This window comes from Colobus angolensis, unplaced genomic scaffold (genome assembly GCF_000951035.1).
Source record: "Colobus angolensis palliatus isolate OR3802 unplaced genomic scaffold, Cang.pa_1.0 Scaffold355, whole genome shotgun sequence".
In the NCBI taxonomy this organism is placed as follows: Eukaryota; Metazoa; Chordata; class Mammalia; order Primates; family Cercopithecidae; genus Colobus; species Colobus angolensis.
In genome coordinates, this window is record NW_012116877.1 from 722,857 (window position 1) to 737,767 (window position 14,911).

The window sequence follows — 14,911 nt, forward strand, 5'->3', positions numbered from 1 at the left end:
CAGTCAGAAGAGATGAGAGACAGGCAGAGGAGCAAGGGCAAAGGACAGAGGACAGGAGGAGAGAAAAAAGCAGGGAGCCTCCGTGAGTGGAAGGCCTGGTGTGAGCGGCTGGAACAAAGATGCAGATGCCCAGGGGGCCAGCAGAGACCCTCCACTGCTCAGGCCCTGTGTCCAGGTGATGAGATGGGGCAGGCCGGGCCGCCCTTCTCCTACTCCTCCACCAGCCTTGGGGCCAGACCCAGGACTATTTTTAGCTGGGGCTGAATTTAGCCATTCCCTCGGAAATTCCTCACCCGCCCCAGGCAACGCCCCCGCTGGCCTTGGGGAGCAGCCTGGAAGCGGGTCCAGGCCAGAGGGAAGGAGGGGCCCAGGAGCAGCAGGAGCTTGGAGGGCGCTCAGGCATCTGATAGGGAAGCAGGCTTTCTGCTCAGTCCCCCAGTGTGAGGCACTCCTCTCCCTACAGCACGGCCCTCCTCTTCTTCAGGAAGGCCTCCAGGGTTGTGGGGCCACAGAATAGCACTGGTCTCAGGATCTAGAGTACAAATATCAACAAGGTTCTTTGTCTGACTACAGGACCCACCATGAGGGCTGCTGGCAAGGATGCCTGCCTATGGACCTACTAGTCCCCCTCCCCCAGCTCCCGAAAGCCTGCATATTCTAGAGCTCTGTTGGGACTCTGGAGGACTCCCACTTCACAGATGGGGAAACCAAGGCAGAGGGACTTGTCTTAGGTTAGAGCCAGCAAGGGAGCCCAAGCCTGCTCTTTCACTCCCTTCCATGCTCCCTCCATCAGGCCTCTCCCAGGAGGGCTGGACTGCAGGTGCAGCATGGAGCTCTGCAGCTCTGCAGGGACCCCCTGAGAGGCAGGGCACTTCCACTGGAGCAGAGGGTTTGAGGTCAGACAGGAAGCTTACTGGGCACAGAGGCAGGGCTCATAGCCACCTCACTCATTCAGAATACAGAGGAAATTTCTGCCCAGACAAGAAGTGAGTCCTGCTCCCCCAACCCCGTTTCTGATAGAGCCCCTGAACCTAAATTTGAATTCCGAGATTCTACCTCCAAACTGTCTTCCCAGTCAGTTCTCCCCCACGCCAGGTCCACATCCTCTGCTCCCTAAGCTCAGGCTACTCATGTTCCCAGACCCTCAAGTCAGATCATCACCTCACAACCAGAGGATGCTATGATGTGCAAAGCTGGCAGTGCTCCCAGCCCTTCCTCTCCCAAGAAGGGAGAGGGGAGGGGGCAGAGGGGAGCTCCTCTGCCCAGGCCATTTAACTCGGCACTTGAGGCTTTCAACCTGGCTCCTGCCCACACAGAACCTCTCCCCAGGTTCTCTGGTCAAACTGAGACCTCCCTGCCCCTCTTGGCCTCAGACTCATACAGGGGCTTCCCTTTCCTGCCCTGGCTCAGACAAGTTCCTTAAAATGCCATGTGAACCATGTCACTGCACTTCTCAAGAACTCTCAGTGGCCCCTTACACAGTGTGAGGTTGGAGCAATGCTGAGATGCAGGGGGAGGATTTCTGGCTCTGGTCCACTACTGTGTGGCCTTGGGCAAGGCCCCTTGCTGGGCCTCAGTTTCCCCATCTGAATGATGCAGGGATGAGGAAGGCTAGAAAACATGGCTGGTTTCTAAGGGTCTTTCCAGGTAGACAGTTCCGGCATTAAAGGCCCTGGCCCTTTTCTCCCTCCTCCTGCCCTTCTGGCCTGCCAAGAAGTTGGACATCTCATCACCAGGCCCTATCCCAAGGAGACAGGGGAAGACGGGGGACACCAAGAAACCCCTGAGTGAGACCTCAGTGATGCAGGCAGCTAAGAAAGATGGAGCTATCGGGACCTATATTGGGGGAAGGCGTCCCTCCCCATCCATCCACCCCTTCCCTTCCACATCTGCTCCTTAACCTCCAGTGCCCTGTCCTGGGAAAAGACTGAATGTTTGTCCAGGGGGTTGGGGAGTGGGGTCCCAGCAGTCCCTGGAGGCCCGGCTGTGGGGCTGGCTGGCAGCCAGGAACCCTGCCTCCCCTCTTCCTGCTCCACAGCACTGCGAGGGACCAGGGCCTGCTCACCCCCTGGGAACCAATAAACAGGAAACAGACACCAACCTTGTGTTTGCTCCCTCCGCCTGGCCCCTCCATCACACTGCCCCCACTGCCCTCCCACTGGCCCCCAACCTGCTACATCTCTCCAGACCCCAGAGCCTCAGGACCACAGGATGTCAGAACCAAGAAGTCACAATTTCAAAATCACAAATAAAATCAAGAGGTCTGCACTCTTGGAAAACAACCCAGAATCCTTCATCTTGAAACCACAGGATTCTAGACTCTGAGAGTGACAATCTCAAAAGCATACACTAAGTGGCCACACTTCTGAGAGCTGTCTGGAGCCAGTGCCCTGGGCTGAGTGCTCCAGAAGCATTCTCTCTTTGGCCCTCATAATAACTCCTTAGTGCCCTCATTTTACAGCGCAGGAAACTAAGGCTCAGAGTTGGGATCCGATGACTTGTTAATATCACCCAGAGTCAGTTGTGATTTTAACCCTTATCAGTCTGAACCCAAAGCCCACCAGGCACACACACTCAGACTCCCTGAGCCTCACAGGCCGTTTCCAGTGAGGGGCAGCTTTGACGGAGAGAGGGCTTTGCCTCTGCTCTCCTCCGTGTGTGGGCTGAGCTATCCTGGACATGTCCCAGGGTGGGGTTGGTGGCAACAAAAGTAGAAGGGGAGCTGGAGAGAGGAGCAAGGACAGTGGGCATGTGGCTCAGCCTCCGGTCCTGGTTTCTCCCTCCTCCCCATCTCCAGAGAACCAGGCTCGGAGCCACTGACTATGTGGGTGTAGCCAGGCCCCAACCTGCCCTCCTGTCTAGAGCTTTGTCTTCTGCTTCAGGGCCGGAAAGAGGTGCTCAGCAGCCAAGAATCTTAGAATCATAAAACCTTAGCATCTCAGTCATGAGGGGAGGAGGTAACATTTCTTGAGCATTTACTGTGTGCCAAGCCCTCTTGTCATGCTTTCACGTAATCTCAGCAGCAGGCTGGGTGCAGTGGCTCATGTCCGTCATCCCAGCACTTTGGGAGGCAAAGACAGGAAGATTATTTGAGCTGAGGAGTTCAAGACCAGCCTGGGCAACATAGTGAGACTTTGCCTCTACTAAAAGTAAAAAAATTAGCCAGGCATGATGGCGCACACCTGTGGTCCCAGCTCATTGGGAAGTTGAGGTGGGAGGGATTGCTTGAGTCCAGGAAGTCAAGGCTGCAGTGAGCCACGGTTGACACATTGCACCATAGCCTGGGTGACAGTGAGACCCTGTCTCAAAAAAAAACCCATCATCATCATCTTTTTTTTTTTTTTTTTCTTTGAGACGGAATCTCTGTCACCCAGGTTGGAGTGTGGAGTACAGTGGTACAATCTTGGCTCACTGTAACCTCCACCTCCTGGGTTCAGGCAATTCTCCTGCCTCAGCCTCCTGAGCAGGTAGGACTACAGGTGCACGTCACCACGCCCTGCTAGTGTTTTAAAATTTTTTAATTTTTTTTATTTTTAGTCTAGAGATGGGGTTTTACCATACTGGCCAGGCTGAGTCTTGAACTCCTGACCTTGTGATTCGTCCGTCTCCCAAAGTGCTGGGATTACGTGCATGAGCCACCGCGCCCGGCCAAAAAACAAAATAATCTTAACAATAATCCTCTGTGGAGTGAGGGGATACTGCCCCCATTGACTACAGCCTCAGGGGAGTAGGTAAGCGCTTGCCTGGGTCTGAAAGCCAGCGTGTGCGGAGATGGCATTCTGGACAGCACCCTTCACCCTCCACATGCCACCTCCCTAGGCTTCTCAGGGATGAAGGGACCTGACAGGTCCTCTGGTCAGACAGCACCAATGCCACCAATTCTCACGTGGAGCTCCCAGCACATGGGGTGAGGGCGTTTCTTTCCTTCTACTGCTAGGCTCTCAGTTCTGCCCTCAGCTGTGGCAGCCTGGCAGAGATGTGACTCTCAACCCCTCCCTAGGCGCCCACCTTCCCTCCTTGCCCTGGATTTAAATTCTCCTATCAACTGTCCTTCTTGGGAGTGGCCTCATCCCACTTCCAGTCAGCAAAACTACGGCCTGCCACCTCTGGAAGCCAGGCCTGGCCCCAGAACACATTGGCACTTCTGCCCCTGCCCCACCAGGCCTGGGCTCTGCCTGCTTCTGGACCTCACCCACCTCAGGAGGCTAGGACCCTTGGTGAAAGCTCCTGGCAAGGAGGGATGGTGTCCAAGTTTTCCCCATGTGTCCCCACTGCCCAGCACGGGGCTCAATGACTGACTGCTAAATGAATGAATGACAAATGAACATGGAAAGAAATGGCAAGTTAAATGCAGTGGGCCTGAGTTAGAAGGTTCTGCCCCAGGACCAGCACCAGCTGGGGACTCTGACTCTCAGGAACCAACAACCTGGTCCTTTGCCTATCTGTGCAGTAGGCAGAATAATGGCCCTGGCATTACATCCTGATGCTAATCCTCAGAACCTGTGAATACGTTACCTTACATGGCAGCAGGGACTTTGCAAGTGTAATTTAGGATTCTGAGATGGGAAGATTATCAAATTATCAGGTGGGCCTAATGAATCACAAGGGTTCTTAAAGAGGGAGGAAGGAGGCCGGGAGCGGTGGCTGACACCTGTAATTCCAGCACTTTGGGAGGCTGAGGTGGGCGGATCATGAGGTCAAGAGATAGAGACCATCCTGGCCAACATGGTGAAACCCCATCTCTACTAAAAATACAAAAATTAGCTGGGCATGGTGACGCGTGCCTGTAGTCCCAGCTACTCGGGAGGCTGAGGCTGGAGAATTGCCTGAACCAGGGAGGCGGAGGTTGCAGTGAGCTGAGATTGTGCCACTGCACTCCAGCCTGGCGACAGAGCAAGACTCCGTCTTAAATAAAAAGAAAAAGAAAAAAAGAGGGAGGAAGGAGGTACGGGGTGAGCAAGAGATTTGAAGATGCTGGGGAAGATGGGGGAAGGGGCCACAGGCCAAGGAGTGCTGGCAGCCAGGAGAGGCTGGTAAAGGCAAAGGCACTGATCTCTCCAGGGCCGCCAGAGGTGGGCAGGCCTGTCAGCACCTGGATCTTAGACTAGTGAAACCCTTCGGACTTCTGACCTCCAGACTGGAGAGTAAGACATCTGTGTCGTTTTCAACCACTAGATGTGTGTAGTTTGCTACGGCAGCAACAGGACACTAATACACCACCCAGACCTCTGCAATCAGTACAGGTCTTCCCACCTCAGGTGCACTCTGCACTCCCCTCTCACCCTCTTCCTGCCTGGCAACTTCTCCAAGCTCCACTGGAAAGAAACCAGAGGAAGTTTTGTTTGTCTGGTTTTTGCTTTTTGTTTTGAGACAAGGTCTCACTCTGTCGCTCAGGCTAGAGTGCAGTTGGGCAATCACAGCTCACTGCAGCCTCAACCTCCTGGGCTCAAGCCATCCTCCCACCTCAGCCTCTCAAGTAGCTGGGACCACAGGTCTGTGCCACCACACCTGTTTTTTATTTTTAGTAGAGACAAGGTCTCCCTGTGTTGCTCAGGCTGGTCTTGAACTCCGGGGCTCAAGCAATCCTCTCCCTCAGCCTCCCAAAGTACTAGGATGACAGGGGTGAGCCACCATGCCGGCTCAGATAAAGGTTTACTGTCCCGTCAACTGCAACACCACACTTCTGGACAGGCCCCAGAGTGAGCACCAAAGCCTGCCACAAGTGTGAAGAAAGACCCTATCTGGGGGTGGGGGGGGATCCTAGAGCAGGAGCCTATGGTGGGAAAAGCAGGTGGGGGGTAGACCCGGGCCTGAGTCCCGGCAGCACTCTGAACCTGCCTTCTCAGCAGCCTAGTGGGGTGATGGGTCCGTCTGCCAGCATTTCATTCTGCAACCGAGATCCTGCTCAGGACTGGGTCCTTTCCCAACAGCCCTGGGAGGAGGTTTATCCTAGTGCCCGAGAGCAAGGACGGCTCTGTGGCTCTGAGAGGGGATGGAACTTACTGAAAGCCTCACAGCAGGAAGGTCGTAGGGCAAAGCTGGACCGCAGGTCTCCTGACTCCTAGTGCAGACACTAGGCTGTCCCTAGTGAACCCTAGAGCTACTGGAAGGTGGGGTCCTGGAAGTCCCTCCAGGGGGCTCAGGCACTCTGGTTGGGGCCCCAAACCCCTGCATCTCATGGGCTGAGGTTCACTTACTGCACATAGCCCAGCAGCCTGATAGTTTTCCTCTGTGTCTGTCTCTCCCAACCCCCAGAATGCCCCAGAGACCCTGGGAGCTGAAAATTAGAGGGAGGACATTGTTGGGGGAATCAACTCCCATGGGGAGACATCAGTTCCAATAGGCTCCTGCTTCCCAGGGGACCCAGGGCCCCCATTTCAGGGCCTGCCAGCAAGGCGCCAGGCTGCCTGGGCACATTTCCCAGTAAGTACACCAAGGCTTCAAGCCTTTCTGGGAAACACTGGCTCTCCCTTCCCCCACCCTGCCACCACCATCCCTGCCAACTCTGCCTAGTGGGAACTCTGTGGGACCAATGTATGGTCTAGGAGTCAGGACACCTGGAGCCAAATCCCATACTCAAGCTTTGGGGCCTTGGGCAGAGCCTGCCCACTCTGGGCCTGCTTCTTTATTGGACTATTGGAGCCATGGCAATGCCCACCTAGCTGGAGGATCAGACGGGAGGGATGGGGCTACCTTGGGGGTTCGGGGTAGGCATGAGCTCCCTGTCCCAGGAGACATGCATGCTGGAGCTAAATGGGTATCATGGTGGCTGCAGAGGAGATACCAGTGGGATATGGCCCTATCACCTGCCTCACTGGGACCCTGTGGCGGCTCCACTCTCCTAGCCTTTCAGCCAAGCCAATGTGGGTCTGCAGGGGGTGGCCAGTCTAGCCCAAAGCCCAGTCCACCCTGGGGACTTTGTCAAACTCCACCTCCCCACCCTAAGTGACCCCTCACACACTGCCCAGCCATATGAGAAGCTGTAGCTCTGTGTTCACCTTGAACATCAGGGTCCAGGCCTTTGAGGAGCCCCTGGGGCTGCGACAGAAACCCACTACCCCACCATCTCTGCCTGGGCCCCAGCCACTATCATCTCTTGTCCAGATTATTCCAGTAGCCTTCTGACTGGCCTCACAGCCTCCATCTGGCCCTTGCAATCTACCCCCACAGAGCAGCCAGAGCAGACCCGTGAACTCGTAAGTCAGACCAGGCCACTATTCCACTCAGAACCTTCCAACAGCGCCTGCCCCGTCTCACTTTGAGTATATGCTGAAGTCCTCCAATTGGCCTACATGATCTTCCTCACCCTAACCCACCTCTGATCTTCTGCTTCTCTGCTCCATCATATAGTCCTCTTGACTGTTTCTCAAACACCTCAGTGCCTTTGCACCTGCTGTTCCTCTCTGCCCAGAATGCTATTTCCCTCAGCCCCCTGACCTGCTCCCTCACTTCCTCCAGGCTTCTGCTCAAATGTCACCTCCTCGGACAGGCATTCCTGATCTCTTGATCTAAAGTACCCCCACCCTGTCATTCTCTACTCCCTTATCCTGCTTTATTTTTCTCCCAGCCCCTACCACTCCCTGACACACAATGTCTCCATTTACAGACAGGCCTCCTCCCTAGTCTGGAAGCTCCACAAGGGCAGGCCTTTGTTTTGTTTGCTGCTGTATTCCCAGGCCTAGAAGGCCTGACATGTCTCATTGCTCAGACAGTATTTGTTCAATGGATGAATGCATTACCTCATCAAGGGCCACCCAAGTCTCTGAAACAAACCCTTACTGCACACAACCTGCCATATTCCTTTCCATCTCCTAGCCTCTGCTCATGCTGTGCCCTCTTCATAAAGCCCCTCCCTCTCTCTCAGTGTTCAAGGTCAAGCTCAAGCAGAGCCTCTTCTAGGAAGTCCCTCGGCCAGTTTCCAGGCTAGTCCCTCAATATCCTAAGCCCCTTCATGTTGGCTTCTAGATCCTACACTCTCTGTGTGTCTCAGCTCCCAGGAAACCTGGGGGTGCCTCCACCCTACTGCGGGGCAGCAATGTCTAGCCTGAAAGATCACAGATGGGAGGGAGGGCGGGAAGCAGGAGGGGCAAGTCCCTGCACGGGGAGAGGGGGCTGGGGACAGGATTAGCAGCAGCCTCTCCGCCTCCCAAACCCAGCTGGTCCCGGAAATGTGGGGCTGGAAAATGTCAGACTCAACTCTAGTCCATCCCCCAACCCTTCCTCGCTGGGGAGGACTCATTCCTGGGCAGCGTTCCCCCCAAGAGCCCAGGGCCCTTAGGAAGCAGTTAGGAGGAGACATGAGGAATAAACAGAGAAAAGGGGCTGCCCTTCTGCCTTTCCTCCCCCATCCCACCCCCTCCTGCTGGGTGACAAGACATTTAATTATAGATATTTGGTACCACTCAGAATTCCGAGCGTCCTAATCACCTCCTCCCTTCCCCCTAGAACCAGTTTCCATGGAAAAAATCACACAAAGAGCCAAGGAGGGGAAGGAGAGAACCCCTACCCCCGCGGGTTCCCCGCCAAAAGGGGAGAGAGAAGGGTGACTGGAAGAGCTGTTACCAGACCTTCATCAGCAAGGCAGGGAGCTGGCTGGGTAGGGAGGGGGTCTGAGTGGAGAGGAACAAGGCCAGGGTTCTGGTGCATGGGCCTAGCTCTGCCCGCCCTTGCTGTGTGACCTTAGACCTAGCATACTCCCTTTCTGGGTCTCAAAGTTCTTCCCATCCCAACCCCGGCTCTGGTGAATTAAATAACCACTATGAAAGTGTTCAGGCTGTTGGGGATGTGGAGGTGACACTCCCAACTGTCTGCTGACTTGTCTCCACTACTCAGATGGCAGGCCAATCTCCTTGGGTCCCTTCACTTCTAAGACACTGATATGCTAGGATTCAGGGTGAATCCAACAGTCTTCGACTCTAAGTCTGCACTGTAAGATATCCACAGCTTTCACAGTTGAAGAATGAAACAGTGTCTGGCATATAGTAAGCACTTGATAAATGTTGGCTATTGTTACTGCTATTCCAGTATGTTAAAGTTTTGTGAGTTCATCTGCCTCTGCTGCTGAGAGACAAGATATTCACTGCTGTGGGCTACAGTTGTGGCATGTGTCAAACGGGTATCAGGGACCTGAGAGCAGAAGGTGGGACTGCAAGACTGCACTTTGAGGCTGGGGTAGGGGAAGCTCTCCCTCACAGGAAGAGTTGTTGACCAACCAGTCTACGGTGGGCCTCAGTGGAGGTAACAAGATTGTGGGAGGGGTAGGGCAGGGAGGCCAGACAGCTCTGCCTCTTCACCTCCCAGCACATAGACAGGCATTCCTGGAATAAATGACCCATGAGCGATCCGTTACTCCCTGTTCTCCTGGGTTCATGCGGCTATTGCAGACAGCTGCCTCTCTCTCCCCTCCAGTCACACCCCTGGCTCCCCCCATTTCACTTGACACCCCCTGCAGGCTAAGTCCCTCCTTCTGAGCCTCACAGACCAGGCAGTCTAACCTTCCATTGTACAGATGGGAAAACTGAGGTCCAAAGATGACTCTGTCCAGGTCTGAGTGAGCCAAAAGGCTGAGCCAGGCCTGGTCCCAGGCCTCCCACCTCCCAGCAATGGGGGCAACGCCACACAGAGCGTGAATATGGACCTGAGGGTGAGGGACTTCCCACAGCCTGGGGGGTGGGGAGGGGGCCCTTAGTCCCCAGGGACTGCCAGAAGCAAAGAATGACAGCTCCTCTCATCTCTTCTTATTCTGGAGTCCGTACCATGCCATCTCCACCCACAGCCCAGGGAGCATGACTGGAGCCTCGGGCTTGAAACAAGGGAACATTGTCTCCTTAACAGAGGCCACCAGGAGGGCGTGGACAGCTGCTCCCCATCTTCCCGGAGCCAGAAGGAAGGGGACAGCAGGAGGGGTTCAAGCTAGCAGATGGGAGAACTTCCAGGCTTATGAGGGGGTGGGAAATTGGAAGATGATGGATCTTTTTGGAGCCTACTGCAGTCTACCAGGTTATACTGAGGCCCACGAGGACCCAGCCCTGTGTTCAGAAGCCAAGCCTGGTGGCTGAGAAGCAGCTGGGCAGTGCAGCCTCCATTTTTCTTCTTTCCTGCTACCAGAGACGGAAAGATCACACCACCCACTCACCATACAAGAGAGCCTGCCAGGCGGAGGCCATTACCCCCATTTTACGGAAGGGGAAAGTGAGGCACAGAGCAGGGATATGATGGATCCTAGGCCACACAGGGATTAGAAGAGCAAGGCTCATAACCTGCTCTTCTAATGACAGACTCACCAGTTCCCTCCCCGTAAGGGGACATCAAGGTGGGCCTGGAAAAGTGAGAGGCCTGGAGTGGGCAAAGGCTTGGAGATCAGAGACCTCTGTTCATGGCAGGAAGAAGCCCAGGTTATGGCAGATCTGTCCTGCCTCAGAGCTCCAGAAAGGGGTGCGGGGGTGGGGGGGGGTAGAGGAGAATGTGAAGGGAGGTGGGGTAGGAGAAGTTCTGTAAACTCCCACCTCCTCTCTGGGTCTCAAAGCCTCCTCTTAGGAGCACCCCCTCAGCCACCTTCAGTCTCCCTGAGTCCCTTGGTTTACCCGTGTCATCTCCCCCATTTGAACCTTCAAGGATCCCAGAAAAGATATATGGGAAAGGAGGCTGGGGAGAAGACCCCTGACAAGAACTGGCCCTGCTCTCTTCCTCTCCTCCCCGACCTTCAGAACTGGCACTGGAGTTCAGGGGCACCTCTGCCCTCGCTGGGACTCAGAAGGAACAACAGGTTCAAAACTCCCCGCTCCCCACTTCCTGCCTGCTCTCTCTGCAGCCTCCATGAGAAACCCCAGAGGCAGGACCAGGGAGAACTGGAGACAGGGAGAGAGAAACAAAGAGAAAGGGAGTTCAGAGGGGCCGTGAGAGCGCTGGGAACCGGAGTGACTGAATTAGTCCAGGGTTTATAGTTTCTAGGCTTCTCACACAGTCAGGGAGCGCAGTGGGAGTGCAGGCCATAGCTGAAATACCCGCTGGCCATCCTTGAGCTCAACCCAGAATCCAGAGCCCGGAATCTAGCTCCCAACCCCAGATGCCAGGGCATATGCCATCTGGATCCCATCTGAATCCACAGCCTAAACTCTAGGGATAGCTGAAGCCAGAAGGTAGAAGGAGGGGTCTCAGGGAGAGTGAGCCCCCAGGGCTGGGGTTCTGGCAGAAAGGGGGTGCATCTCAGAGTCACCAGAAAGGGGGCAGAGTGGGGAAAAGATGCAAGCAGACAGGATGGGGAAACAAGAACCGACCCCCCGGACCCATAGAGGCAGCCCTGAAGATGGGGCCCAGAACCACTCCTGACCTCTCTAAAGGACCCTGGCTGCTCAGCCTCTGCAATCCCCTCCCTGCCTCTAACTTCCCCTAGAAGCCCCCATCTAGAAGCTTTTTTCATCTGAGGAGGCTCTAGCAGAACTCAGGCCCCAAGAGTCCCCACCTCAAACCCGCAGGCTCCCCCAAATCTGCACAGTACCAGCTGGATGGAAACATAGGCACTACTTTGTCCACCCACCTCTCCTGATGGGGGAGATTAAGTCACAGAGAAAGGCCAATGTCACACAGCAAGAACAGACTGCAGTGAGAACCCTGAGACCCCTCTGCTCCTTCATAAAGTCAAGTCTTGTACCTTCCCAATTCTCCCAGGTCCAGGAACACATCTATATTATGACCTGTCATAGGAAAGCCACATGAGGAAGGGCAAACCCATGTCAACTGTGGCCCCTGAGCCAAACATCCTATCAAGGGTCTGGTAAACAGAGCGGCAAGCCTCAGAGAAACGACTGAGCCTGCTCTGGGTGCTATCACACTCATCCCTCCAACAAAGAACCACACCGGGATTTCCAAAACCAGTCCCTGAGAAACATCCAAAGGACAAGATAAGAATCCTTTGTAATTACCACCCAGAGCACCTGGAGCAGACGAGCACCTCTGCCATTAGCACCAGCAGAAAACTGAAGCTTCTACAGGGCCCGAGTAGACAGGAGCCCTGTGTCCTTAACACTCTTAAAACTGCATGGGCACGTCCAGGACCAGAAAAGCACCCTTGGCACCTGAGCACCTGACCAGTGAATACAATGCAAAAGGCTCCAACTGAAGTCGATGCCCACCGCCCTCTGTTGGCCCCATCCTGAAGGCCCCTACAAAGGACTCACCACCTGTGGCTTGCTGCAGCACTTCCTGGCAGGGGCAGGCTCATCTGGAGGCCGAGCTGCCTCAGGGCGCTTGGTCTCAGCAGAAGGCAGTGCAGCCAGAGTCAAGCAGGGCATGTCCACTGGCACTGGGGCAGGGACCTCGCCGGAGTGCAGGTTCAGCATGTACTGTTTGGTGACGTCCTCGAGCGATGGTGCCTGCAACGTGGGATGGGCTCGGGCAGGGAAGCCTATGGGCTCTGGCACAGCCACAGGGGGGCCAACAGAAGTTGGTGGCTCAGGCACCACAATAGGCATAAAGGCGGCGGGCACACTAGCATGGCGAACGTGTTTGGAGGAGGGCCGGGCCCGAGACAGGCTGCCAATCTGGTCCTGATTGCCCTCATCTCTCCCAAGCTCCTGGTGACTACTCCGAGCTGGGCGCTTCTTGGAGCCTCGGCGGATTAGCCTCGGGGATAGAATGTCAGCCAGCTTGGGGTCAAGGTGAAAGCTTTGGTGGGCAGTGGCACGGGGAGGCAGAGCCTCAGGTAGGGCCCTTTCAGACTGTGCCCGGCTCCTGGTGGCACCAGGCTCTTCTGGCTCTGCCCGCTGCTCTACAAGGATGGGCTCGCTGCTGGATGGAGGCAGCACAGGCTCAACTTCTCGGATAGGCTCCCCTCCAGGGCCCTGGAATCCAGGCCCAGCCAGCTCCCCACGGCGGCTGGGGTCACTCAGGGATTTCTTCTTGGGGGCTTTGCCAGCAACCCTGTCGTCCACTACACGCCCCAGGGTGCCAGGCCCCTGAACTATGCTCTGAATAACCTCCTGATATCCCTTGCTTTCTTCACTGCCCACAGACCAGTCACTGTGACCACTGGTCAAGCCCTCATCCATGGCTGAGGTGGCAGGGAGCCCTGTCTTGGGGCTCAGTGAGCCCAGGAGGTTACTGTCCACGGAGAACCCAGTGGGCTCTTCAGAGGTGGCAGCCCGGTGGCGCTGAGGAATTGGGTCACTCAGGGACCTGTAGGCCTCACCTGCCTCCCCATTGCTCAACTCACTCCCACCAGAACCTGAAGGTGGGACTTTGCGTCGTCGGCGGAGGGCACCTGGTGTGGAAGGGGTCTCAGGGGACACCAGGGCCCACCCACCCAGACTGTCCTCAGTCCCAGGGCCGCGGTGGTTCGTCTGGGCTGAGGATGAGGAAAGGGGTCGCCACATCCCTGTAGTACCCAGGCCGCAAAATGCTGCAACAGGAGGCTCAGGGTCCGCTCCAATGCCTTCATCTGTCAGACTGGACTCAGGGCCTGAGAGCTCCTCCTGGGACCGCTGCCCTCGGGTCACGTCGCGTGCCCAGTCAGGGCTTTCAGGGGGGGCATCGCTTCCATCATCTTGCTGGGCACCCATGCGCTGGATCTTCTCAAAAACCTGGCGGGCCTCCTGCACATACTGGTCCTGGACGATGAGGGGCAGCGGATCCTCCTCGGCACCAGGGCCTGCCAGCAGGAGCTCGGAGGAGCTGGACTTCAGAGCACTGGTGCGGGGCAGGCGGCAGGCCATGGGCTTCTCAGAGCAGGTGAATGACTTTGCTCTCCGCAGAGTGGCTGTCAAGTCCTTGAGTGTGGGGCGCGTGCCAGGTGATGCTGGGGCTGGGATGGGCATAGGTTCAAGTTGCCCCATGGAGCCACCTGCGGATGGTGAGTCTCTGCCATCTAGGGGGCTGTTTACACGGTCCCCGGGGCTCCCACCACGTTTTCGGACCCTCAGTTCTGAAAGATCTGAGCGCAGGAAACTGAGAAGCGTCAGGGTTTCTGAGGCGATATCTGGATTTGACAGGGACTTCCGCTGCCGACTCTTTTCCGGCTCAAATCCTCCATCCCTCAGTGCCCTAGAGGTGTCCCCAGGTCCTTTGGCACGGGTTCGAGCCTGGGACCTCAGGAGCCCTTCCCCAGCTCCAAAGCTAGGGGAACGGTACACGCCCCAGCCCCCAGAACCCCTACTAGACCATAGGTCGTCGTCCTTGAGAGTCTCCGTGCTAGAATAACGGCTGCTACCGCAGGAGCCTGCGGGGCTGGCCAGGTACGAGGGAAAGCTCACCTTGGCCACACGGAGAACTCCTCCCACAGAGTCAGATATAGGCCGAAGTCCCTCCTGGGGACCTGGGACGCAGGGCGGAGAGCCACTACCCCACTCCCGGAGTCCTTCTTCTCCAGGGGCTCTTGGAGATGCTGGGGGCTCAGGGCTCCTGGCTCCCCCTGCTGAGTCCATGCTGCTCAGATTTAACCCATCACTGTCAGGCCTGCAGTCCTGATCCAATAGGGAGCTTCCAGGCCTGAACCTGGGCCTCCCTCCCCAGCAGTGGCCGCCCTCACCGTCTCGGTCGTCGTCACTGCCCGAGGAGTGGCCGCCGTGGTAGGCCGGACTCTGGGCTCCAGGCGGCTGCGGCGGGCCCTCCTCTTCCTCCTCGCTGGAGCTGGCAGCACGGCTGCGGCTGACACGATAGGAGGAGGCGATGGAGGAGGAGGAGGAGCAGGAGGCCCGGGCCCCGGCCTGCGGTTGGGAGAAGATATGCCAAGAATGTAAACCATCCGCTGGACGCAGCGCCCGCTCCTGTTGCTGCTGCTGCTGCCGGCGCAGCCTCCCTTCGGTTCCCGGCCCGGTCAGGGGCCGCGCCGAACGCAGACCCACCAGGGCGAAGCATGTCCGAGGGGGTGGCGTCGGTGGCTGCCGCGACTCCCGAGGCGGAGGCTCCCACGCGGCAC

At 56.6% G+C, this 14,911-nt stretch overlaps 1 protein-coding gene across 1 annotated transcript in view; it reads right to left on the reverse strand.

Annotated features, from left to right (window-relative positions):
* The window catches only part of ARHGEF17 (Rho guanine nucleotide exchange factor (GEF) 17), a 60,573-nt gene that overhangs the window by 45,139 nt on the left and 523 nt on the right, over window positions 1-14,911 (reverse strand). The window contains exon 2 of the mRNA XM_011953063.1: window positions 12,177-14,911. Coding sequence (XP_011808453.1) covers window positions 12,177-14,911 — 2,735 coding nt within the window. The remainder of the gene's footprint in view (window positions 1-12,176) is intronic.